Source organism: Lampetra fluviatilis, chromosome 59, assembly GCF_964198595.1.
Source record: "Lampetra fluviatilis chromosome 59, kcLamFluv1.1, whole genome shotgun sequence".
Classification (NCBI taxonomy): domain Eukaryota; kingdom Metazoa; phylum Chordata; class Hyperoartia; order Petromyzontiformes; family Petromyzontidae; genus Lampetra; species Lampetra fluviatilis.
Genome location: NC_136333.1, coordinates 7,018,030 through 7,045,885, shown reverse-complemented (window position 1 = coordinate 7,045,885; position 27,856 = coordinate 7,018,030). Strand labels below are relative to the sequence as shown.

Sequence of the window (27,856 nt, the reverse complement as noted above, 5' to 3'; positions counted from 1 at the left end):
CGTGTGTGTGTGGCGGGCCGAGTGAGCGCGCGAACGCCGATGATGTTGCTGCGGCCGCCGCCGGATTCCATCGCCCCGCCGCCGCGGTTATTTAGGCTTGTGCCTGGGGACGCCCCCCCCCCCCGCCACCGGCCCCCCCCCGCTCCTTTGCATTCAGAGGCCACGTCTTGTCATGAGCTTGGGGGCACCGTGGTGGCCAGGAGATGTGATCTCCCTCGAATGGTACGCAGGAGGCCCGTAGGTTCGATCCCGGACCCTGGCGATGCCTGTTGTTGTACGTGATGTCTCTCACTCTCTCTCTCTCACCCCCCGTGGTGGTCGTAGCGTGGATTTGACTACGGGTTCATCTGGGTTTGCCCTCATCTTCCTCCACATTTAGAATCGGCACGCTTTGAGATTCGTTGGGCCGCGACTATAAATTCCCGCGCGACATCGTCATCGGCCATTGCCACGAGCTTATCGTGTGCAGACAGGTCACGTGAGAAAAATAGCGAATGGGCTTTACCTGCTTAAATAAAATAGTTGAGTTTTTTTTCATATTCCGGCAGGGCCACGGCAGCGTGCGTGCAGAGAGTCGGCTTCTTCTTCTTACCGTTTGTCGAGTAATAAAATACTGAAGCATCTTCTGTGCGAACGTCGATTTTATCTTTCACCGTTCGGCATGAATGGATGTCGCGATGAGATTTGTAGCGGCCTCTAGTGGCACGCAGGGAAGTTTCTCAACCCCATTGCCTACGGCGTGTGTACGCGTTGATCATACGGGATACTTACGCGCGCGTCGCGGGCTTTCGGTATCGACGCGACGATCTTGCGATACAATAACAACAACAACAATAATCCATCGTGCACTTGTCCTTGAGCCAATTTCACTGCTCCATCGATTTCTTTATTTTATTTTTTTACCAGGTAAAGCCCCGCTGAGCTTAGGCCGCCGTCTGTTGTCTGAAACGACCTGGCTATCACGACGAAGCGGCTCATCATCACGTGGGAATTGATAGCAGCAGACGGATAATATGGGGGGTGGGCGTTGGGCGTTGGGCGTTGGGGGGGAGGAGATTTTTGACCATACTTCACCACTCTGGTCACTCTACGCACATCACGATCCACCGGCCCAGCATCGTGCCTGTCTCACAACTCGCCGCACGTGTTTCATTTGTCCTCATGTTTTTGCATTATGAGCATTATTTGAATTGTATTGTGTTGAGGTTTATTCATGGCGTGTTGTTTTTTGCACATTTTTTACCGTCATTGTTTTAATCATCGTTATAATTTGTGCTGCTTAATCACGTGAATTATTTGCGCTTATACAAAAATAACGTTAATCATTACTACGACTACTACTATTATTATTATCATCATGCCCTCTGTGTTTCGGCACTTACACTGAACTGTTGTCCTTTTCAACAGCCCCTTCGCGTTAAATCCTTTGGATCCGCTCATTTTGCCACGATTCAGAAGGTTAGTGCAGCTCAGGACGCGCCCCCCCTCGCAGAGCTAAACGACATGCTGCACCGCTACGTGGCGGTGCGAGAGAAGTTCACCACGCACGCACGCACGCGCGCACACACGCACGCGCACACAGTATGGTCGAGCGTAATATGTATTCGCCGTAATAGAGATTTCTCTTTTGGGTTGGATCGCGTAAATATAAGTGTGTCCTTAAACCCGCCACCACCACCCGACACGGCCAAATCAGTCAGGTTCGTCACGTAAACAGAACGTGCCAATTCGTTACCTAGTTCAGCAGAGTAAACCCACAACATTTACAATTTGAGCACGATCTATCCTTAGTGGAGGTTTTTTGAGTTACATCGCGTAAATAAATAAATGTGTCGTTAAACCCGCCACCACCCGACACAGCCAACTGGCAAGGGTTGTCACGTAAACAGAACGTGGCCAATTCGTCACTAGCACAGCACTAGTGTGTAGTGTATAGTAGTGTATAGTAGTGTATAGTGTAGTGTATAGTGTAGTGTGTAGTGTAGTGTGTAGTGTAGTGTATAGTGTAATATACTAGTACAGCACTAACCGGTGTGTTGGAGAGCCAAGCCACAACATTTACATTCCGAGTACGACGTTTCGCCAGTAATTACAATCAGCTTCATCAGGCGACAGTCAGATTTGAAACAGGTGGACTTCTCCACAAATCTGTCTGTCGCCTGACGAAGCTAGCTGGAACTGCTGGCGAAACGTCGTACTCTGATTGTAAATGTTGTGGCTTGGCTCTCCAACACAATCTCTATATTCGTACCAGGTGCCAGTGGCACTGCTGCTGTTGAAAGTGGTGCAGGTATCACCCCGAGACATCACAAAAGTTTTCCTGTAATCCTCCGAATTGTAAGACACTCCTTTAAGTAACAAGCAGTGCGCCCGCACCACACCATGCGCCACCGTTACTGTCTGCCCCACGCCATATCAAAGTTACAAAAACCCCGGTTACGTATAAGTACACTGTCACCCGGAATGATGTGAGGCGTTCTCTTCCACCGTGCGCTGTAAAGCAAAAGTTCGTGGTGGTGCGTCTTGTAATCCGGAGCCTGCGGTTATATCAGAGCTGACGCAGGCGCACACAGATCTCCGAGCCAGCCATCGGCAGAGGTCGCAAACGGGTTTTGATTCCTTACCCGTACCCGGCCGCACCAGGGTCGCAAACGGGTACCCGTACCCATACCTGGCCGGGAACGGGTAGCCGGGTATCGGGTAGGGTACGGGTATCGGATACCCGGTTGCGACCTCTGGCCATCGGTGATCGTCAATCCGTCGGACTCTCCAGCCAGCTTAGAGAGGTCATTTTGCTCACCCCTCGGTCCCCACAATCCTGTCGAGGTGAACGTCTCTCTCAAATGTTATCGAAATGAGCTCGACACGTTTGCCAATAACACCGCGGCCTTAAAATAATAGATATGTATAAATTGATGGCGGGTAACGTCACGTAAAAAAAAATCTATTGGGTGATTGACACGCCGGGAATATTCTCTGCCGAGTGGGGATGAGCGTGCGTGCGCCCTCCGGTATTGGGTGAGAGAGGACCCTGGAAGTAGTTCTGCAGTGTCATCTTCAGCAGGAGGAGGGGGAGGGGGCAGCAGTGGGGGGGAGGGGGGGGGCATTCCCTGTCACAGCGCGAGTAACGCAGTGCTGCGGCCGAAAGCACTCCGGATTGTCGTTTGGTTGATTTCCGATCACGATTCCGATACGGCAGTTGGGATTTAATCATCGCTGGGGGGCAGAGGGGGGGGTTAAACGCGCCGGCTGCAACGCACACAGCCAATGAGCGCAGCCTCCTTCGCGAGCTTCTTACGGATGCCCGATTTTTTGTGTGTCGCGAAACCCCTCGGGAAACGAGCGCGGCCTTCCTGGATGAGTAAGTAAACTATCGTGATTATTATTTATAATGATGATGATGAGACATTTCAATTGAACGTCGTCCAAAAAAATCCCCAGATACACTCCGACCTCAGACGGCCAACCGCACACAATCCCAGGGACACCGATTGGCAGTGCCCCCCCACCCCACCCTCATTGCCAGCGGGGAAGAGACCTCACCAGCGTCGGGCGTTGATCGACGCAGACCCCCCCACTGCCCCCCCCCCCACCCTGCCCCCCCACTCTTCCTCCTCCACTCTCATCGTATTGAACGTTCGATGCGGAGAACCCACCGGTAGTTACTCCTCGCACTCGGCGGCGGTGCCAGCATGTGCTTACGAACAGCGCCGTGCCACGTGTGAGCGCTTTGGGGGGGTTCTAAATCTAGGGGCGTCGCCCCCCCTTCCCCCCTTCCCCCTCGATCGTTTTTCTGAACGCCTGAGCTCGTAGGAGACATTTCCAGTCATCTCACACTCGCGATCGCTCCGTCCGCGAGTGCCCGTGTGTGTCTTATTTTGCGTTTTGTTGACATCATTTGAGCCTAACGCGGAAGGGTTAACCGCCCGCTGTACACGCTCACACACACACACGGAGGCGAATAGGAATTTTTATTTATTATACTGGAGGAATCCGATGAGCTATGAAGCTTTTTTTTCCCCCACAGATGTCCGGTAGGACGTCAACAAATATATACGCGCGCAAAACGCACACGCGCACACGCGCGGGCAAAGAATAAAGATGGTTCGGGCGCTCGAGCAAACGCGGTAGAGGGCCTTGACCTGCTCGCGCGTTTTATTAATCGCCGTTTCAAATGGAGAGCAACGCAGAGGCGAGCGCCATTCACGGCGCTTGACCTCGCCAAGTCGGAGCAGCGACGGGCACGTCGGAATCGCGGCAGTGGACGCATCGAACGGGGCGATACACGCACTGCTAACGCACGCGGGGTGGAGGGGGGGGGCGGCACAAAAGACAAAGATCCCCCGTATAGCCACGTGTTGTGTTGGGTCAAGTGTTACGGAGGCCGGCAGTTCATGTTGACTAGAGCACACCCGGCTGCCTCCGTCTCCCCGGTGATGTTCACACGCACGCGCGCGCACACTGCCTCATCTGAGGCTGAGTCGACCTAGGGGAGGACCCAGGGCCGGTTCTGATATCTCTCGCCACTGACTGAAGTCACGAGGCACAAAGCAAGGCTGCTCCCCATACACCTACACGATGTTGAATTGAATACATCACGTGTTAAACTGCAACTGCTAATATGCTTGCAAATGCTTTATTCACTATGAACCCAGTTACTGGCCACCGGCTAAGATCGGTGGCCGGGTGATCACGTAAGCAAATTCGTACTACCCAGCGTGGTGAAGTATGGTCAAAGAAACCCCCTTGGTAGACTCGGTGTGGGGGGCATGCAAGAGGCCTTCATTCGGATGTACATTTACAAAGGGCTGAAAATGTAATTCGTTGCAATTTCAAGCGCCGAAACCTGATATTTCATGTAATATAATACGACTCAAAAGTCAGGGTAATGGAAAGGTTGATATCTTTTTTTTACCTTACGATAATAATAGTAATAAAATAAAGGTGTTTTTTTTTTAGGGCCGATAAAGTTAAACGAAACTGGCAAGTGCTTAACCTTTCGCGAGGTGTAATACAGGTTGGCTGGGAAAACCATTTAGTAACGTGGCACTGTGCCAGGTTTCACTGTTTAAGCAAACAGGTCAATCATACCGAGCCTGGCTCCTTTATCTACCGAGCCTGGTGAGAAGTCACGGAGACGTGCACCGTCACCTTTACAAACGCAGGGGTGTTACATTCAAGCACGAGGACGAACCAATTATTTCTCCACAACTGTAAAGTAAACAAAGAAACTGAACAAACTTTTTATTTGACCAGGTAAGGTTCCACCGAGATACGTTGCTTCTTTTTCAGAAGCGGACTTGGCTATATCACGAATGATTGCTCAACCAAGTGGGGCCTTATCATCATCATCATCATCACGTGGACATTTATAGCAGCCAAATACTCTAAACGCGTGATCTTGATTCTAAATGTGGAGTGGAAAAAACCGGAGGGCCCGGAGAAAAAAACCAAGCGACTACGGGGAGAAAGAGAGAGCGAGCGAGGCACGCAAACTCCAAATATACAGCAGCAGGCGTCAGGGTCCGGATCAAACCCACGACCTCCTGCATACCAGGCGAGGTAGTTAACATCTCACCATGAAAGTAAGACGCACCCCCCACACCTCCACCCACCCTAGGGGGGCAAAGCTGCCGGTCATCTTGGAAACAAATAAGGGCATTGGTACGGGAGATTAGGACAGCGGGTAAATGTAGTAGAGGAACGTTACGGCACAGACTGTGAGAATCACGCTGGGTCACTACGCTTGCCGCTGGGTCCGTTCTGGGTCTCCACGTTCAACTAAAAAAAAATGTAAATATTTATAACTTTCCATCTGTACCCAGCAAGGGGGGGGGGGGGGGTGGAGGAGCGGCACGGTGGCGAGCGCGCACCGCGCTCCGAGCCTTGGCGACCCCAGTTCGACTCCAGGCCACGGCAAACATCAGTCGCGAGCGATTTCCGAATCGGTCCCCGGGTTCCCTGCACAATACGAACAACCGGCATGGACCAGCATGGGGAAGTACGGTCAAACAACCCCCCACGAACGACATGTCAGGCTTTCTTCACCCGGCAGTGGATTGGCAAAGGGCTGTTAATTAAATATATTGTTTATGACATCTGGGCATCTCTGCGATCACTAAACTCGCCATTAAGCCCGGCCCGTGCCGTGACCTTATTGAAAGAGGGTGGGGGGGGGGGGCATGCATAAGCTTACGAAGGGGGGGGGTGGTCACAACTCAGACAATGTTACACAAACTTCAAACAAACCCTAAACGGAGTGAGTGACGATGCAGTCTGTTGTTGTCTGCCAGACATGCTGCTCTAAGCTCTCTCACCCTCTCTATGTGTATACATCATCCGGTACGGGGCACGACTTGGACTTTGAGAATTCAGAAGGGTGGGGGGGGGAGCTGAGCCCTCTTCAGCCCCCCACCCACGCCCGCACCCCCCAATTGAGCCCCCTTCACGAGCGGTCAACTCGCAGCTTCGTTCCCAGAAGCTGTGCAATAAATTATAAATATTTCTGGGGTCCGAGAAGTGGTTTTCTCTACCGGTCCCCCTATGCTTTGCACGCCGATCGTGTTGTTGTTGTTTTGTTTGCTGTTGTTGTAGCTTGCTGACCCCACCCGCTCGCCCCCTAACTGGACATCTGTAAATCAAAAAAGAGCTTCGTAGCTCATCGGATTCCTCCGGTATATAAAAACACGAAAAAAAATACATTCTGATTCCGAGTACCAAATCGAGGCGTGAAGCGGCCTTGCAGAGAGAGACACTGGCCACCATTCATTCACTGAGAGGGGGGGTTCCATTCATAATCAAAGAGAAATTACTCGACTTATACTCGAGACAATTACACCCTATTCTCTTGTCAATGGGCAATTTTTTTAAAGTAGTTTTTCTTCATTCTCCCCGCCGAAGCCCAAGTTGGCCGAATCGGCTCGAACGCCCGCCAAATCTTGTCGGATCTGGGAAACTAAGCGGATTCCCCCCCCACCCCCCCCCCCCCGTGTAGCCTTAACAGTTAACGAGCAGCACCTACGAAGGCCGGCACGGTACACGAGGGGGTAGGTGGCCAGCACCACCCCCGGCCGCCTTTGTTTCCCCAGCAGCGACGTTTACTACAACACCGCACCGGCTACTTGAGACTGCGTCTACTTGGGGGGTGGGGGGTGGTGAGGCCCAGGACCGGTTCAGATAATCGATGTTGACGGTGACATGAGCGAGAACTCAACTCGTGCTCCCCACGGCACGCGGCACACGCCGGCCACCAGCTCGACTCTCCACGCCAGAGGTCGCAAACGGGTTTTGATTCCTTACCCGTACCCGCACTCGGCCGCACCAGGGTCGCAAACGGGTACCCGTACCCGGCCAGGTACGGGTACCCGTTCCGTACCCGTACCCTACCCGAAATGAGTGACAAACGGTTACTCACCAGTGACTCACGGCCTACCTGTACCCGTATCCGGTCGCAAACGGGTACCCGTATCCATACCCGACCGGGTACGGGTAGCCGGGTATCGGGTAGGGTACGGGTATCGGGTACCCGGTTGCGACCCCTGCTCCACGCCACTCTCTCGACACCGCGGGTGCGAACTCTCTGGTCGTCAAAGCGAACTCTCCCCCCCCCCCCCTTCCCGGGCAAACGTCTGGCTCTCTCCGCCGTGGATGCCGGGCTGCGAGAGGCCGGCTGAGCCAGGATCGTAACTTCGCGCCGCTCGCTGCCCTTGTTGAAGTTTACGTCTGCGCCGCGCGCGCGTCAAAGAGTCAAAAATTCTGTCGCTTCGTTGCGCCGCCACTTTAAACGCGAAATAGCCGATGGCCAGTTTGTCTGCCGTCTCCTCCCGGGGCCCCCCCCCCGCCGCCGCCTCCTCTCCATCCCTCCTACCGCCCCCTCGTGTTTGGGGACATAAAATCCCTCCCTGCCGACCCCGAAGTCAACGGGGTGGGACGCGGACGGGCAGATCGGAGCCAAGCGACTCGGCGACTCGGACCCTCCATCGCCCCCTCCCTCCTAGCGCCCGCCCGCTCGCCCGCTCCCCCTAATGATGACCTTGCTTGTCCCACTGCTATAAACTTGTCTGTGCCAGCTCAGCAATTTTCCACTGTTTAATAAATAAAGCATATTTCTTCTGGCTCGTAATGTCCGCGCCACCACTGTAACCCCCCCCCCCCCAGGCTTCTCACTGACGCCACCGCTCCCTCCGTCCCCTCCCCATCATGGTGCCCGCCACTAACCCCCCCCCCCACAAACACCACCCACCCACCCAACCATCCACCAACCCCGACTTCTCAACCCCCCCAAAAATACTGCCACCACCACCCAACATCTCCCCCCCCCCCCCCCCCACTTTTTTTTTATTTAATGGTTCTTTGTCCCGGGTCTGTGCAGAGAGACAGCTTCCTTCTGCACTAATGATTTCCTTTAAAAGGAAATTGTATTTTGCCGATATAGGCCCCAGGGAGGATCGGCCAAATTCCTTATTTATGAGACTGAGTGCCTCTTTCAGGGTAATTATAGTTTCCAAGCCGCTTATTAGACTGAGCTTGGCCCCCGCTCGCCCGCTCGCTCGCTCGCTCGCCCGCCCGCTGGCTGGCGCTCGCTCCTGCTCTAACTTTGCTCATGTTGTCCCGAGGGTTCATCGCAGCGGTTACATCGGGGCCCAGCGTCGTGAGTCGGGGGGAGCGCTGTCCTGCCGCCAGCCCTGCCGCCCCCCCCCCCCCCCTCAAATAATTACCCCCCCCTAAGACAGATGTATAAATAAGTAAATAACTTGAACACGTAGCTAGGTCTTCTTGGTTCTTTCGGTAAAGTCACGTAGAAGGGAAATAATAAAATGATAAAAATACAATATAATAAAATAATTCTCGCGACGTTTCGGCCACAACGCAAGCGGCCGTCCTCAGGTGAAGAACAGGTCTACGTGACTTTACCGAAAGAACCAAGAAGATGAATCCCTGCAGTCACGAAAGCTTTAAATCGAAAAATCACGTAGCTAGGCTTTCGCGACCAATATTATTCGTAATGAAGGTTTTCGGGTCCGGTCGCGTGAGTCTAATAAATGCGTCGTAACCCTCCACCACCCGACACAGCCAATGAGTAAGGTTTTTTTTCGCGTGCACAAAACCCGCCGATTAGTTGACCACTTCAGCCGACACCCGCGCTGTGTCGGACAGCAAATCCGCAACATTAACAATTTGAGTAGTGCGACGTCTCGCCGCTGGTAATCACACGAGAAACTTTGCCACGAAGTGAATAAGTTTGACGGTCAACCACGTGGTGGTCAGCGCTGCACGAGTGAAGGAGAACGGGGGGGGCGGGGGGGGGGGCGCGGGGGTTGGCTTTTATTATTTAATTTTATATGACACCGCCAGAAGAAATTTGTAATTGAGTGGTTTGGACATACCACAGCCGTAACAACCATTATTTTAACCGGAGAGAAAGAAAGGGAGAGAGAGAGAGAGCGAGCGAGAGGGAGGGAGGGAGAGAAAAAGGAGGAGGAGGGGGGGGGGAAAGTTTGGAAGTGTCGAAATAATTAAATAAGCAACTCATCCCCCCCCCTCCCCACCATTAGCTATCCATCCCTGACTCTCCCTTCCACTCGCTCCATCCTCTCCCGCTCCCCTCACCCCGTGTCGTGGCTATTTGGCGCGCAAGCCGCTAACAACAAAAAAAAATCACAACCGCGTCCCTACGTGATCGTGGAGAAGAGGAGGCGGGGGAGGAGGGAGGGAGGGAGGGGGGAGAGAAAAGCAGCGGACATTCTTTTATCGAGGACTGTTCAGTCGTTGCGCAATGTGCAAGAAAGCAAAAGGGCGCCTGACATCTCTATACGATAGCCTGTTCACCCCCCCCCTATCGCTTTGAATTGAAGGGGGGGGGGTGATGTGGTCGGGTTGGGGAGATGCTGGGGGAGCGGAGAGAGGGAGGGGGGGGTTGGAATGTGAATGGGGCCGATTCAGGATGGAGTGGCGGTGCAGCTCCTTTTTTTATTTTTTTTTGTGCCTGAATCAATATGGCATGTGTTGACATTTCTCCATCGTTTGACCCGTAACAGTTACGCAATAAAACTCATGGCCAGGTTAACTAGGCTCTGCTGCTGCTGGGCTGGGTGGGGGGGGCAGTTGCCCCCCCCCTACTGCCCCCCCCCCCCCCGTTGTTGCTAACTCTCCCACGTACAAAGCACCGTCCAGAACCAGCTACTGTCGGTGATGGCCTATTAACGGCCGCAACGGCCACCCTCGACGTTCGAGCCTTGCGGCCTCGACAGACGCTCGCCCTGTTGTTGTTGGGCCAAAGCGGTGGGTCGATTTCGGAACGCGTGCCCGTCGGGAAGACGATTTGCTCCATCCGCTGCTCGACACGGGAGTTTGTATTTGAGCAGTTCCGCGGTTTCGCTCGCTCGCTACGCCAAAAGTTGCCGCTGGCCAGCTGGTTTTGGCCCGAATAGCCTGTGCCGTGTTCGTGACTCCGCCGGTGGTGAAAGGGACCTTGCGGGTTCGTGAGAGAGAGAGCAACGAGAAGGCGTTTGTCGTGTTTGGTTCGTCACGGGATGTCCTGAGACGCCTACGACACAGTGACGACCGCGCACAGCGGACTTAAAAAATATATTTTATACTTCGATTTAAAGCTTTTGTGACGGCAGGGATTCATATTCTTGGTTCTTTCGGTAAAGTCACGTAGACTTTACCGAAACAACCAAGAAGATATTTTACACTATTTAAAAATGTTACCTGGTAATGCCCCCCATCACCCCCCCCCCCCACTGAGCTGCTTCTTCGTTCTTTCGCAGAAGCGGCTTGGCCATCGTAAATGATAGCCCGACGAGAAGTGGCTTATCGTTGCGTGGAAATGTACAGCAGCCAAAATACCCTTGAACGCAAGTCGATTCCAAATGCGGTGGGGGGGTTAAAAAGCGGAGGAACCAGGGGAGGAAAATCCACGCGATCACGGGGCGAGGGAGACACGCGTAACCCCAAATACACAGCAGGCTTCGTCGGGCTTGGGATCGAACCCACGACCTCCCACATACCAGGCGAGGTTAGTTGACATCTCGCCAATCGCATGCGGCGTGCGCTCGCGGGCTCGGCTGTTGTTGCGAGTGTGTGTGCGTTTGTCCCTTGTTTTGAGACATACGATGCTTATTCAATCGGCGTCTAGAAAAACAACAAGAGCGAGCTGTGTAAGACAACACCCAGTAATAAGCGCTGTGGCCGCGTGTATTAATTATGAGGCCAGCGCTCTCTCTCTCGCTGTGTGTGTGTGCAACTTTTGTAAAGGTCAGACAGGCCCCCCCCTCCCCTCCTACCCAGCTGACCCCGAGAACCGCCTAGGAGCCAGCCACCCAGCCAGCCCGCCAGCCCGCCAGCCCGGCCCGCCAACCCGGACCCTGTCCCTCCCTCCCTCCCGCCTGATTCCCATCTCACCAAATCTCACCACCAACAATCTCCCGCCAACAATCCGCTCTCCTCCCTCCTTCCCTCCCCACCCACCACCACCTCCACACCATGTGGAACCCAGAGGACACATCGAACCCACGCACCCACCCAGCATCCCACCCCCCTCTCTGCCCCAACCCTCACCGTGCCCCCCCACCCACCAACTAACCCTTCCACCCCCCACCCTCCACATCGCACCAAATCTCACCACCAACAAGCAACCCCTGGGCCAGACCCCTCCCCATTAAAACTGTGGTTGTACCCCCCCCTCAAACCCCCCCCCATCCACCCCCCTCCTTTTCCACAGCCTGTTTTTAGTGCCGATCATCAATCATGGCTGACAGCTGTGTAGGGCATCTCTCTCTGGCTATTTGTGCCTCCACCCCTTCCCGCCTCCTCCCCGACTCTTTCCCCCCCCCGCCCCGCCTCTCTCTCCTCTCCTTCCTTCCCTCCCTCCCACCCACAAGAGGGGCCCTTCTCACCCCCCCACCACCACCACCACCCCCAACTCTTCTGCGGCTCACGCACTCTCTCTTCTTCCCTCCTCCTCCTCCATCCTCCTCCCCTCGCCATGCGTTTCATCGCGTTTAATAGCTTGTTATGACATGCCGTATTGATCTTGGGCGTGGGCTGCTGGGATGGTGGGTCTGGTTGTGGAGGGGGGGTGGTGGTGGGGGTTGGTGTGGAGAGCCAGCAAGCCGAAGCGATAGCACAAACAATATAAATAAAAAAAAGTATTGTTGTCAACTTCGTCACCGTCGTTGTGGTCACGCGAGAGGCACGCACGCACGCACGCGAACGCACACACACCGTAGCGGTGTCCTGCAGTGTCACGCGACGGCGCGGGACATGCACCGCAGCGGTGTCCTGCACACTAAAGATTGTGATTGTGATCGAACGTCGGTCGCGGGGAACGTGCAACGCGATGAATCCGGATGAACGACGCAAGCCTCTCTCCGCACCCCCCCCACCCACCACCGACGCGTCGTTGGGACATCGATGCTTGATGCCACCTTGCAAAACAACAAAAAACTTTATTGCAAAGTTTAAAAAACAACGCCGTCTTATCCCACCGATTGCATCAGTGGACCCGGCGGCGTCTTTGCATCTTTTTGTCGTAAAACAAAAAGAAAGACACGCATGCAGGGAACGGCCGAGTTCGAGCGTGAACATTTATTGGCTCTGACCTCCGCCACTCCTCCACCCCTCCGTGCAAACTCAGGACGATCCGCTGTCTTTAATTTTTTTAGTTTCGTGCGCCGATTTCTGTTCGCTCGATCGCTGCACTTTTGTGTTTATTTGCTTGGCTCTTGTCACTGTGACAGCGCTGCCCGGCTCACTGTCGCCAAATCAGCCTCGGAGTTGTCTCGCCTGGTTCGGCAAAAGTCAGCCCCACCGAACCCATCCACGGCGGGAGGCGCTTTGCGGCTTTCCCGCAACGTGCGCTGGTCTCCTGCAGATTTTGACTCGGGCAAAAACAAGAACACGTTTCTGTTTTTTTGTGTGCGCGGTGTGGTCGTGGACATCAGTAATGGATTGGTGGGGGGGGTGGGGGGGGTCAAAGGTGGCCAGGCGAGAGTACGTGGTGCTGGCCCCTACCACAATTTCGTCGCTCGTATGGGCAGCGGTGGCCTACATAGGTGCTCGCGATGGGGCCGCCGCGCTACGAACCCGGCGGCCCCATCGGTTCAATTCCTGGACACGGCCAACATCAGTGGGCGAGCGCCGTCCGAACCGGTCCTGGATCTCCCCTAGGTCAACTCGGCCCAAAGAGCAGTGCGTCCCCGCCGCGGCGGAGGTGTGGCCGTAGACGTTTGCGCCGGAGAGACGAAGCGCGGCCGGGTTTAATATGTGAGAGGCTCACGACCGCCAGCCCGCCCGCCTCTCTCATCCGCGTGCCCCTGCCACATTTAAATTAGCGCTCGCTAACGGCGCTCGTGCCCTACGGCCTGCGAGCGTAAACGGCGGAGCCGCGATCGTGGTTGCTTCTCGTCACGAACGCGTTTGCGCGCTCGTTGGCTCGCCCGCCTGCTCGTACGTCCGTCCGTCCGTGCCATTGCGTGTCAGACCGCTCTGACCGCTCTCGTGTATCTGCTGCGGTGGGTGTCACGCGCGCTCCGCTCGTGTTTATACCGATCGTGAATTACCGCTTGGTTCCTTTCCTTGCGATTCTCGCGAAGGATGTGATCTCATTTTGCCGGTTGTGTGGTGGTAGTGGGGGGGAGGTGGCGGGGGGGGGGTGGGCTGTACGGTGGGCGGGGAGGGATGTGATGGTGGTTGGGGGGGTGATGGAGGGGAGGTGGGGGTTGGTGGTGGAGTCATCCACGCTTTACTGACTTAAACCACTCAGCAGTTAATGGTCGCTGCAAAAACAGACTCGGATTGCTTTTAGTCTTTTGAATTCACCGCAAATGGACCCTACTACCTCTCTTTTTTTTTATTTCTTTGTGATATCATTCGGTATTCATCTGGAGCAGCAAATCAAGTGCCTAAGCGCTCTGGCATGCGAGCCCTTAAAGGTGGTGGTCTCTTAAATCCGACTCATATTTAATAATATTTGTGTTGCTCTTGCTACTTTAGTTACAACTTCGTGTGACATGGGGAGAGTGACTGCGCGTGACGCTTTAACCTCCTCTCGCGCGCGCGCGCGCGCGCAGTGCAGCTGAACGATGTTTCGAGCGCGAGTGAAGCCGCGCTGATGATATCGTAAATAATAATCGAAAAAAAATGCACGCTCCAAACGTTCTGTTTGGTAATACGTTCAATAAATAACCGTATCTCTGTGTCAAGAACAAATGAAATAAACCTGGTCTTGGTCTTCTCAAAACAGCCTGCCTCTTGGAGGTAACCCATAACAATAATATAATATTCTACACGCATCTACAAGTGGTACCCGATGAGATAGGTGCCGCTGGCAATGTGGAAATCCCACAAATGCTTGAAATACGCAGTCCGCGAATGAACGCACGCTTGGCACGTGCAACTCTTTTCGATGCCCCTGCTGGTGGATGAAGGTCTCCCCAGAACGTCCGAGCCGGTCACGAGGAGTCCGTCTGACCACACTGCGCCACGTGTGCTCAGCGCGGCTTGGTGAAGTTGAGGGGGGGGGCAGCAGGAACAGTTCATCTGTTGAGGGCGTACCACTCGTCACCGATGGGAGCCGCGGACTTTTATCCCTCCGCGTTTAACAATGGATGTCACGCGTTTAGGGGATTTGGCCGCTGCTGTAAATGTCCACGTGATGATGGTGATGATAATGATCAGCCACTTCGTTGGACGATCATTTGTGATGGTACACAGGAGGTCATGGGTTTGATCCTGACGCCTGACACCTGCTGTATATTTGGAGTTTGCGTCTCTCGCTCGCTCGCTCTCTCTCCGCCGTGATTGCTTGTTTTTTTCCCTTCGGGTCCTCCGGCTTTTCCCCCCCGCACGTTTAGAATCAACATCGGCGTGCGTTTAGAGTATTCGGCTGCTGCCACGTGATGATAATGATAATGATGATAAGCCACTCTCTTGGTTGAGCCAGGTCGCTTCTGAAAAAGAGCTACATAGCTTCAGTGGGGCCCGATCCTCGGTAACATAAAACATAGTTTATAGCCTAGTTCCGGCGACGTAGGCCGCAGGGTTGTTTGGCCTCTTGCCGCCGTGCGGAGTTAACTGACGTCTGGACGTGCATTTTGGGCTGTGGGGCCTTGGTGGTGGTGGTGGTGGGGGGGGGGTGCAGGGGAGCGGGGGGGGGGGATGAGAGGCGGGTCGGGGGGCGGTGGCAGGAGGCCACATCTGGTAAGAGACACATGGGTCGAGTGAGCGCTGGCATGGAAGAGACATCCATCATTCAATTAGCGGCATTGGACCCTGCCAACGGTGGGCCCTCTTGAAGATGATGCGTGCCACCTCGTCGTGTTCCACTCACTCCGGGCTGGCACGTGATCAGGCACTTCGTGCCCTCTTTTTTCGTTGTTGGCGTACAGCGTAAATTGTACACCGTTATGTATTATTAACCGGCTGACCTAAAAATCAGTAATCAAAGAATTGGGCTGTTTTAATCGATGGATGATTAACTTTCTCCATTGGGGGGGGGGGGGGGGCGCGGAGGGTGAACTTGCCAGAATTTTTTTATTTAGACCAAGCTCAGTAAGTCATCGTGAGTTTACGCTCTCTCTCTCGCTCTCTCTCGACCAATTTGAACTCGCCACTTTTTCTCTTCCACCCGTTCAAGTTTTTTGTCTCGATGGCAAAACGCATTTTGACGAGTAGTAATCGTCTGCCCATTGCATCCGTCTGTAACGGTGTAACAGTCTCTGTTCTCCTGCCAACGCGGCGGTTGTTGCGTTCCTGAAGAACACAGCGTTATGGAAAAATCTCGTTACCAGAAATATATTACAAACCTGTCAACCCCTTATCAGTGCCCTACCTTATTACAGACCAATTCAGACACCTTATTGATCACTGCGTGGTCTTTATAAATCTCAACATTCATCCTACAAAGTCCCCATCACGAGGTGAGAAACACAAACAAATAGACAGCAAAAAAAAGTGTTTGCCCGTATTGAAACGGCTGTATGCCGTATGGACCTAAAAACGAAATTTCCCTCTACAAGAATACGGCGTAAACCGTATGGGTTGACAGGTATGATATAACATAGAGGATGAAGCACAGATAACACGTTAGATGCGTAACGCAAGCTCAACAAAGGACGAGGCACGTGGGGTTGCGTCTAGAAGCATCCAGCAGCATCCCACCTCCTTGCGCGACGACACTACGCCGAGGTTGCCGTACAAACCGCTTATTCCTACTCGCGTTGCGACGTAGTTCTTCCGTTCACTCGATCGCGTTGACATCCGATTCGCGTCCGTAACAATGTTGTGTTCCCTAATGCATTAATCGCGTCGTATCCAATTCGCGCCATGAAAACACGCGGCGTTATAGGAGAACAGACTGTAGCGGCTGACACAACAGGGCACCAATCGTGCCTGTGGGTATGGGTTCGATATCTCTGGTAGTGTAGCGGTTAGCGCGCCGCGCTACGAACCCGGCGACCCGAGTTCGATTCCCGCTCACGGACAACACCAGTGACGATTATCTGAACCGGTCCTGGGCCTCAGCCTCAAACGAGTACCCGGTGCGACGTTTAATCATCGCCACGAAGGCGGCCGGGTGTGGTGCTGGCCACCCACCCCCTCGTGTGCCTTGTCGCCCTTCATAGGCACTCGCTAGCAGCACTTGCCCTTAACAGTCTGTTAAAGGCTATAAGGGGGATCTTTGCCTTTAACATCTCCGGCTCACGTCCTAACTGCCGACAGGGAGAGGTTGTGAAGTTTTGGGAAATTCTACTCGTCATATCCTGGCCACGCCAAAAAAAAAGTTTATTTTATGAGCACGTGATGATGAAACGTCGTTCGCTGAAGCCCAGCCTCCAAACACGTTTTTTCTATCCCCCCTCCCCACACCTCCGATTAGCACGGCTTACTCCGTACGGTGCGAAAGAAGTTCAAAATACATACATACTGCACATAGACTAACACTTCCCATAGACTAACACTTCCCATAGACCCAACACTGCCCATAGACTAACACTGCCCATAGATCAACACTGCTCCTGCGATTAGCACGGTTGGCTAATGTACTGTGCGAAAGAAGTTCGACACATAATACACACGTGCATGTTCGTCAAATGGCAAAAAAATAAATATATATAATTGGCGTCGTTTTGGACAATACCCCTTCTTCATACCACAATTCATGAACGGCCATTTTCCTGTCAAGGCCACGTGGTGTTGTCATTGACGAACGTGTTTGAGATTTTTGTTGTTGTTGTTGTTGTTAATTGTGCAACTGTGCTTGTGCATAGCGACGGCAGCACCGGCAAATGACGTCTTAAATGCGACGGGAAACGAATCCCCCATGTTTGAAACACTAAGCACCAAAATTGAGATCTGATTTGAAAAAAAAAAGCATTAAAAGTTATGGAGAGAGGTGGGGGGGGGGTGGAGAGGGGGAAATACTTTCACAATTTCTCCTCTGGGGGGTTTGTGGGGGTGGCGAGTCGGTTTTCGGTGAATTCCAGTGTTTGGTCATTCGTCAAAAGTAAATTTATTTGATGGGTTTATTGTGCAGCAGTCATTGCTGGCTGGGGCTCTCAAGCCATCAAACTCGCTCCGTACGAGAGCTTCAGTGTGTGTTTTTTCTCTCGAGGTGCACAACCCTGGCCCCCCCCACCCACCACCAATTGTACGGGCGCCACGGTGGCAAGATGTTAACTACCTCTCCTGGTATACAGGAGGTCGTGGGTTCTATCCTGACCCTGACGCCTGCTGTATATTTGGAGTTTGCGTGTCTCTCCCAGTGGCCGTGTGGATTTTTCTCCGTGTCCTCCGGTTTTTCCCTCCGCATTTAGAATCAGCGCGTTTAGAGTATTTGTCTGCTAAACATTTCCACTTGATAAGCCACTTCATTGGACTATCATTTTTAATAGCCAGGTCGCTTCTGAAAAAAACTGCTCTATAGCTCAGTGGGCCTTACCTGGTAAAATAAAAATAATGGTAGTAGTAGCTTCTTCAGTAACCTGATAGAAACAGTTCTGGGCATATTGTGCAAAATTTTGAAAAATCATCGCATCGGAGAGAGAGCCACGCAGCGCACAAATGAACCACGGTCACCTTGCTGATCTCATCAAGGAGTATAAACCATCATCGGGCAAACTCCAGGTTATCTTCGCAGCAGCAGTGGATTTTGGCTGGCCGTCCAACAAAGACGTTCACAGCATCGCGACAATTTCAGATGCGCTTTTGCAGCGGTCTGGAACGCTTCTTCCTTTCGATATTAAGAAGCCACTTGGAGCTATGATGCACTTTTAAATCATCTCGATTGACAAACGCATTTCTTTAGAACAGCTTTTTGTGTTTAGTTTGTTGTCCTTCCCCCGTGCCTCCGATTTGGCTGTGTGCGGTGCGAAATAAGTTCAGCGTACAATACAACTGCCAAAACCTTCACAGCTGTGTTTGATTCATAATAGTTGTTTCTGTATAAAGGCAGATGCTATAACCCTCCCGCACCACGAAACGAATCCAGAAACAACTTATTTTGTTATGTAGACATCGTGTGCCGATGCGCAGTTTTTTTTCTTAAAGCAAACCGGCCGGGGCAATGTCGTTGAAAAGCAAGCAAAACATAACAACTGCGGACCACGTTTCGGGTCATATTGTAGACGACGTTTCAGGTCATCGGGCGTTCGCAAGAGCTCTGATCTCGCGGATTTATTCAGCGTTTACCGCCGGTTTCTCAGGATAAAAAAGTTGCTGGGGATTGCGTCTTCTAAACCAGTTACGTGCACTGTGCTTGTGAGACCACATTTTGTTGAATTTTCATCTTCTTCTTTCGTATGGCGTTTTGCGGATTGCAAAAGACTACAAATCGATGTCGAGATTTGATATCCGTTGGTCCGCTTCAGGAGTAGCCCGCGTGGATTTCTTTCACATCGCCGTTGAATGCGCCTCCGTTTGGGCGGTCGTTCACGACATGGTGCACGGTCTCAAATGTCGCGCACCTCAGTCACAAATAGTTTTATTGACAGACCACAGTCAACAACTTTTATCGCCGCCACTGCCGCTTGCACGAGTGCAGTGCAGTCCGTGACAATATTTGTAGAACTTTATTGGCACCGGGGTAGAGGACTAATTTCATTGGAACTCCTCCCAAACCAATGCCATCATCTTCGCCGGTTTACTATACAAGGTTGGCATTTCGCAGATTTCCATTCTACGGTCTTACCCACTTTGCCGGGTCGTCACATCTTGTGGATGTTATTCGTTTGATTTACACGTACTTTTTTATGCCGTCAGTGTTTGAGACCCAGGGATTCATTTTTTCCGTCACAATTGAAACCATTATTCATTGATGCTGCTGTTGTCGCCGCCGCTACGTTGACGACGGTGGTACACAAGTGCAATTGACAACAACAACAACAAACTCGAACCGTCAATGGCGACGCCGCGTGGCCTTCATTTTAAAACGACGGGCGACGTTTCGGGCATCGGCCCTTCCTCACGCGCCGTGGGAAAAGGCCCGTTAGTGCGCGCGCTGCGGAGAAGGGTGGCGTTTGCCCAAAACGTCTCCGATTATACTTTCTGTTCCCCCATTTCAAGGGCCGCAAGCGTTGCTGGCGAACACGTACGCACTGCGTGCCGAGCTTCTTTCGCGCCGTACGTAGCCAAACCCTCTCCCCTCCACCCCCAAAGATTGTTTGGCCCGGAACCGCTTCGTAATTTCCCGAGCGCGTATTGTAAACTCCCTGACCACACAGCCTCCTTTCTCACTGGACATCTGTAACAACATTTTTTTTTAAATTTTAATTTGAAGAAAAAAAAAACTGCTTCATAGCTCCCATCAGATTCCTACTGCTGCTGCTGCTGCTCCTCAACCTTGCCTGCGCCAGTCTATAAATAAAGGTTCCTCTGACTCTCGATAACCACACATCGGCCGGTCGGCATTGGCGACTCGGCGAGGTGGGATGAGGCACTGCGCCCCCTTTCGGTCGATCACGCTTCAGGGAGCCCGGGAGCCCGGGAGCCCGGGAGCCCAGACCCCCCCACCCCACCTCACCAGGGCCCGGCCCACTGGTCAAATGAGGCAACTGCAATGAAATGTACCCGAAGGGAAATATGTGCCTTATAAATATAGGCACACTTTATTAATCCACTCCGGAGAGGCGGCGCTGTCTTCGGCGACTCAAAATGTCATTGACACATTCTTTCCCCTCGCACCAACCCCCCCTGCCCCCCCCCACACCTCCGCCTGCACGCTAGCCCCCCCCCTGCCCCCCCCCCTTTTAATGTTCCCACTGCCACCAATCCTCTTCGGCCCCCATAGAACACTATTACCGTACCTTCATTGCGTATTAAACACCAATTACAATGCTAGCTTTTGAGCTGCGCTATACGGACAAGTTAAATTTTTTTTGGGGGGGGGGGGGGGGGGCTGGGGTGTGGAGGCAACAACCGTGGCCCTGACTGGACAGGCTCAAACTAAGCTGGAATTTTTTTTTACGTCTTTAACGGTTGTGATCATTTACAGCACCCGCTCGATTAGGGCCTACGCGTGGCTTTCAGTCAAATTTTCTACCACCCACGCCCGCACCTCTCGAATAGCTACGTGCGGTGCGAAATAAGCTCAACGTACGTACACGCTGCACATAGACTCAACACTGCACATAGACTCAACACTGCACCATAGACTTAACACTGCACCATAGACTCAACACTGCACATAGACTCTACACTGCCCATAGACTCAACACTGCACATGGATTCAACACTGCCCAGAGACTCAACACTGCACCATAGACTCGGCACTGCACCATAGACTCAACACTGCCCATAGACTCAACACTGCACCATAGACTCAACACTGCCCATAGACTCAACACTGCACCATAGACTCATCACTGCACATAGACTCAACACTGCACATAGACTCAACACTGCACATAGACTCAACACTGCACATAGACTCAACACTGCACATAGACTCATCACTGCACATAGACTCATCACTGCACATAGACTCAACACTGCCCATAGACTCAACACTGCACATAGACTCAACACTGCCCATAGACTCAACACTGCCCATAGACTAAACACTGCCCATAGACTCACCACTGCCCATAGACTCAACACTGCACATAGACTCAACACAGCCCATAGACTCAACACTGCCCATAGACTCAACACTGCACCATAGACTCAACACTGCCCATAGACTCAACACAGCCCATAGACTCAACCCTGCCCATAGACTCAACACTGCACATAGACTCATCACTGCACATAAACTCAACACAGCCCATAGACTCAACACTGCCCATAGACTCAACACTGCCCATAGACTCAACACTGCCCATAGACTCAACACAGCCCATAGACTCAACCCTGCCCATAGACTCAACACTGCCCATAGACTCAACCCTGCCCATAGACTCAACACAGCCCATAGACTCAACACTGCCCATAGACTCAACACTGCACCATAGACTCAACACTGCCCATAGACTCAACACAGCCCATAGACTCAACCCTGCCCATAGACTAAACACTACCCATAGACTCATCACTGCACATAAACTCAACACAGCCCATAGACTCAACACTGCCCATAGACTCAACACTGCACATAGACTCAACACTGCCCATAGACTCAACACTGCCCATAGACTCAACACTGCCCATAGGCTCAACACTGCCCATAGACTCAACACTGCCCATAGACTCAACACTGCACATAGACTCAACACTGCCCATAGACTCAACACTGCCCATAGACTCAACACTGCCCATAGACTCAACACAGCCCATAGACTCAACACTACCCATAGACTCAACACTGCACCATAGACTCAACACTGCACCATAGACTCAACACAACCCATAGACTCATCACTACCCATAGACTCAACACTGCACATAGACTCAACACTGCGCCTGCGATTATCACGGTTATGCTACGTATGGTGCGAAAGAAATTCAACGTACGTACGTACCCTGGGGGTGGAGGGGCATTGAGCATACTTCACCGCACCCCAACGCTTGATATCCGTCGTAGGGAGGTTGGAACAGAAGCAGCAGGGAACTCACAACGCTGTTATCGGAGAACAGCCTTGAAGTGTCGCGTCACGCATTTATTTGCCCCATGAATCCGCTAGAAAAGCCCTCTTTTGCCCACTTAAATAATGTATGCCGTGCCAATTTTTTTTTTATAAGACATTTGAGTTTTCAAAGTTGGCATGCAGGCAAAATTGGTGGAAATGTTTGGTGCGTGTGTGCAGTCAATGGTAAACTTTGAGAACTCGGTTTTTGTCACGGACGGAAGCCTGGAGTCGAACCCAGGTTTCTTCGGCGGTGCTGGCTGAATCATCTGCTGGTCACTGGGGCCACGGGGGGATCCCCCCACCTCTTGGACAAATTATTTTCTCACAATGTCGTTTACCGCGCTCAGCAAAGCGAGTGCGAAAGAATTTCAACAGACACATCATACGCGTGTCATCTGCCAACAACAACAAATTCACTATTCTTAGGTTTTTTCGGTAAAGTCACGTAGGTAAAAAATGTTTAATTAATAAAAGTAAAATAAAAATCACTTGATACAGCTATCGTGCTGTGACGGTTCCACCTGAAGACGGAAGCTTGTGTTGCCTCCGAAACGTCGTGATTTTATTTTTTATTTTACTTTTATTAATTTAAATTTTTTACCTACGTGACTTTACCGAAAAAAACCTAACAATATGAATCCTTGCAGTCACGAAAGCTTCAAATCTAGAACAAATTATCCACTCTCCGTGCTGCCCGCTCTCACCGCACGCCAGGAGGTTGGGTGTCTGGGTCGCACAATCTGTTCCCATCTCCGCGTGGCCCACCAACCCCCCCCCACTCATCGACCGACAAACAACAAACAACAACAACAAAAAAGCCCACGGTTATTTTTATTTCACGCGATTATTTCCGAACAAGAAGTTAAACGTCGCCGGCGGTTGTGAACATACGAAATGTCCAGGGGCAGGTACCACGCTCGCCAATCGGCTCGTCTATAAATAGGCGAGAGAGAGAGAGCGAGCGAGCAAGAGAGAGAGTGCGAGAGAGAGGCAACGTGGTGGTGGTGGGGTCTTTGCAGGCCAAGGGAAGCAGATGAAGAAACAAAAAAAAACATTTTTCCCCCTCGGTGCGCAGAGAGAGAGAGAAAAAAGAACCACACAAAGTGCAACGTGGAACTTTGCCAAATCCGCGGCTACCGTGCGCTTGCTCGACTCCGATCGCTGTGCTCCCACCCCCCCCACCCCCAGGGGCCGGCTTTTGCCAACTCAATTGCGTCATTTGATTTGTCCCTTACACACAGAGAGCGAGCGAGCGAGAACCCAAAACGCGCACGCACGCACGCGCACGCTCGCTCACCCCTACTAACCCCCACCACCACCACCAGCACCACCACCACCACCCGATGCAGCAGCGAGGAAGCACCCGAGCTAACCTCGCGGCAGAGGTTTTCTCATGACATGTTGGCGCGCTGCCCGGGTTTGGCGGCGGCTGCTGCTGCTGCTGCGTTAAGTAACGCACGTGGCTCCATAATCGGATATGACTTGGCACCGTGCCACACCGCGGGACGCAAACAGTGCTCTCGCTGCCAACACCCCAACCACCACCACCATCATCATCATCCCCCCGTGTTTGTGTGTACAGCAAGTTGCGTGCAAAAAAGGGGGCTTGGGGAGCCGATGATTTTTTTCATCATCATCATTATTATTGCTTCACATCGTTGGCCCCGAAGCTAAGCGATGATGCGGGTTGCTTGAGGTTGGGGTGTGCGAGCGATGGGGAGGGTGGGTGGTTGGTTGGCGAGCGAATGGTGGGGAGGGGTTGCATTGGGTCACGTAGGGACGACGACTTGGCTCCCAGGCACCAAAGTAGCGGGCGGCAGGGTGGCGATGGTTTGTGGGTGGGTGAGCGGGTGGGTGAGCGGGTGAGCGGGTGAGTGAGCGGGCGAGTGAGCGGGTGGGTGAGCAGGTGGGCGGGTGGGTGAGCGGGTGGGTGAGCGGGTGAGCGGGCGGGTGAGTGGGCGGGTGAGCGGGCGGGTGAGCGGGTGAGCGAGCGGGCGGGTGAGCGAGCGGGCGGGTGAGCGGGTGAGTGGCGGTGGTTGGTGGGCATCGCGGCGACCAGTGGCAACAAGCGATACGGCGAGGGAGGAATGAATGCGGTATGGCACTGCCCGCCAATGCCCCCCCCCTCCTCTTACCCCCTCTCAGTGGCCCCCATTCTGTCACGCGATATCGGTGTCATCATCATCGTCGTCGTGGTTGTCCTCGCCACACTTTTATACAGCTCCCTTTCGCAGCTCGCCCTCGAAGCACTTTAAGCATAATTGACGGAAAGATGAGCTTCGTTAAATAGATGTCGTTTTCACGTGGATCCACAAATGCCTCATTTGATGTTGCCTGTTTGCTCTGCTCGTGGGCAAAGCTGAAATTTGAACATTTATGGGTTTAGTCGTCGTTGATCAACGGGCATCAACTTACCTCCCGAAGTTTAACCGGGTCGGCTCGCTGGTAGGCTCGTAGCCTGAGATGGAGCCAGCTTCTGTGGCTGGAGTTACGATTATCGCTCTCGAACGATTATCATTGAACGATTATTATCGTTCGATGATTATCGTTCGAGTGCTATTGGCCTTGGCTCCTGCTAGGTGCCACCTATGCCCAGCCTCCCAAACGAACCTGTAAAAACTTAAACTTAAACTTTATTTTATTTGACCAGATAAGGCCCACTACGAAACAGCCCCCCTGGAGCCTAACTCGTTAGTTAATCGCAGAAGTCCCTGTGCTGTATTTCCCAATTGAAATCGTATATCGGATCCATCCATTAACGCCGTACTCTCAACGGCCGCTTAATATTCACGGGGGGATGCTATGATACGCCGCGTCGCCTTTTGTCAACGCAGCGACAAGGCCAGTTATATTACTATGCACGAACTCCCGACTTGAATTGCAAATGTGAAATCGAGTGCGCGCCGTATCGCCGTTCTACAATAACGCGCGTTTATTTTTATTTTTTTATATAATTCCACGTGTGCGCATTGCACTTTATTTGCACGGCACTCCGTTGGTTTGCGGGTCGGGGAATGTTGGAGCTTAGAAAGCTCCGTTGCAGTGGAGGACCCGGCCAAGGTGTCCGTTGTGGGAAAGAGGGAGCGTTTGTGACAGCAAGAAATTAAGATGCATTGTACATCAGAATCGGTGTATTTATTTGTACTGGAGGAATCCTATGAGCTGTAAAGCTCCAGTAGGGGTGGGTAAGAACGTCGCAACAACAAACAGTACAAAAACATGATAGCAGTATCAACTCGGTCAACATCATGAACATCATTGGCTCCAGATATCCATCAACGTCATCGTCGTCGTCATCTGTGACAAGGCATTGCTTGATATCACAATCGTGTAAAGTTCTCTGAAACGTAACGTCGATTTACAAAGGTCGAACGGCTTCATTCATCCTCCGCAACAGCAACGAAGACGACCAACAACGATGACAACAACGCTCAAAATGTCCCCGTGTTAATTATTGTTTAAAAATTTTTTTTTTTTCTAAATAATTTCCTTTCGGCCTTTCCCCCCTCGTTTCATTCCAATTGCCCTATCGGCGTCGTGTCACAGGATGAATAAACGTCTATCGCCGAAGGAGTATACATCACGGTGATTTATTAAAATCAATTGCGTGAAATAACATTTAATCCGTCACCGGTGGGAGGCGGTCATCCGCAATGACGTCCAGCACTAAGAAGCTGTGGCCTGTCTCGTTTGACAACCGTGGGATAGTGTTAGACTTCCGCAAAGTTGTAGCCGCGTGTATATTAATAAAGATTTACGTTTTTATAGAGCGTCATTCACGTCAACTGCATCTCACAACGCCGTACAATAATCGCGTGGCGCCACGGTGGCTAGGAGATGTTAACTACCTCGCCTGGTACGCAGGAGGTCGTGGGTTCGATCCCCACCAATGACACCTGCTGTATATTTGAAGTTTGCGTGTCTCTCTCTCTCATCATCAGGGTGGCTTAGGAGATGTTAACTACCTCGCCTGGTATGCAGGAGGTCGTGGGTTCCATCCCCACCAATGACACCTGCTGTATATTTGGAGTTTGCGTGTGTCTCTCTCTCTCATCATCAGGGTGGCTATGAGATGTTAACTACCTCGCCTGATACGCAGGAGGTCGTGGGTTCCATCCCCATCATGACACCTGCTGCTGTATATTTGGAGTTTGCGTGTCTCTCTCTCTCATCATCATCATCACGGTGGCTATGAGATGTTAACTACCTCGCCTGGTATACAGGAGGTCGAGGGTTCCATCCCCACCATGACACCTGCTGCTGTATATTTGGAGTTTGCGTGTGTCTCTCTCTCTCATAATCACGGTGGCTTAGGAGATGTTAACTACCTCGCCTGGTACGCAGGAGGTCGTGGGTTCGATCCCCATCATGACACCTGCTGTATATTTGGAGTTTGCGTGTCTCTACCCGTGGTCGCGTGGATTTTTCTCTGGGTCCTCTGGTTTTTCCCCACCACATTTATAATCGCGCATTTCGAATATTTGGCTGCGATAAATTTGCACGTGACGATAAGCCACTCCGTTGAGCGATCATTTGTGGCCAGGTCGCCTCTGAAAAGGAGCTGTATAGTTCAGTGGGCCTCACTGCGTGCGCGTGGGCAGCATTGCGTAGCTTGTGCGGATAATAGGATTAGGCGGATAATAGGTTCCGAGTTATATTGTAGTGGGAGGCAATCCTCTTGATGGGTTGGGGTGTGGTTGGTGAGTCGACCGTCCCTCTTGAACGCTTTTTTTGTACGTCTCTCTCTCGTTTGCACGGAGCGTGCTGTAAACAATAAACAATAATTACCCTTGACTAAATTAGTTTCACCACCCCCCGCAAATTAATTAACCAATCCGGGAGTAAAATCACCGTGAACAAGGACTTGTATCCGAAAGCCTGGTCCTGCGAGCAATTTTGCTCGCCCCCCAGAGTAATCTCGGCACAGCGAGCGCAAGCGGCGCACCACCACCGCCACCGCCACCACCACCACCACCGCCACCACCACCACCACCGCCACCACCACCGCCGCCGCCACCACCACCACCGCCACCACCACCGCCACCACCACCGCCACCACCACCGCCGCCGCCACCGCCAGCGCCGCGCGCACGTAGCTGCCGGGACCGAACCCGTTAATTGCCCTGCATTTTGAAGAAGAAAAAACTGCCCTTGGAGACGGGCGCACGTGGAACGAGCCCCCCCCCACCCGGTTGTAATGCTGCATCGTTGTCGCCACCATCGTGGTTATCTTTCTAATCATCGTCGTCGTCATCGTCGTGAACGTCGTCATCATCGTCGTCAACGTCATCATCTTCCTCATCATCATCATCGTCGTCATCATTGTCATCATCCTCATGGTCGTCGTCATTGTCATCGTCTTCCTCATCGCCGTTATCATTGTCATCATCGTCGTCATTGTCGTCATCATCGTCGTCATCGTCGCGATCATCTTCCTCATCGTCGTCGTCATCATCGTCATCATCGTCATCATCTTCCTCATCGTCGTTGTCATTGTCATCATCGTCGTCATCGTCGTCATCGTCGTCATTGTCGTCATCATCGTATTCGGCGACACGGCCCAACGGTTAAGCGTCGCCTTCGCCGTTCGTTGCCGAGGTTTTTTTTTGTTAGGCCGTGACTGGCCCACTTTTTACGGGCCTAAGGTACACAACAGAGCCTCCGCACTGCTGGGTTGGTTGTGGGGGGGAGGGTGGGTTTTGTGGGGGGCACGCGGGGAGGGAGGGGGGGGGCGTCTCTTGTTCCACGTTCCCCTTCGCCGAATGCGGAGAAAATCTGTCGGGTCAAGA

General features: G+C 52.5%; 1 protein-coding gene across 1 annotated transcript in view; it reads left to right on the top strand.

The window, feature by feature from the left end:
* Positions 1–27,856, top strand: part of LOC144950743 (uncharacterized) — a 151,866-nt gene that overhangs the window by 103,763 nt on the left and 20,247 nt on the right. Inside the window, exon 3 of the mRNA XM_078880815.1 lies at positions 1,408–1,458. Within this exon, the coding sequence (XP_078736941.1) occupies positions 1,408–1,458 (51 nt within the window). The remainder of the gene's footprint in view (positions 1–1,407; positions 1,459–27,856) is intronic.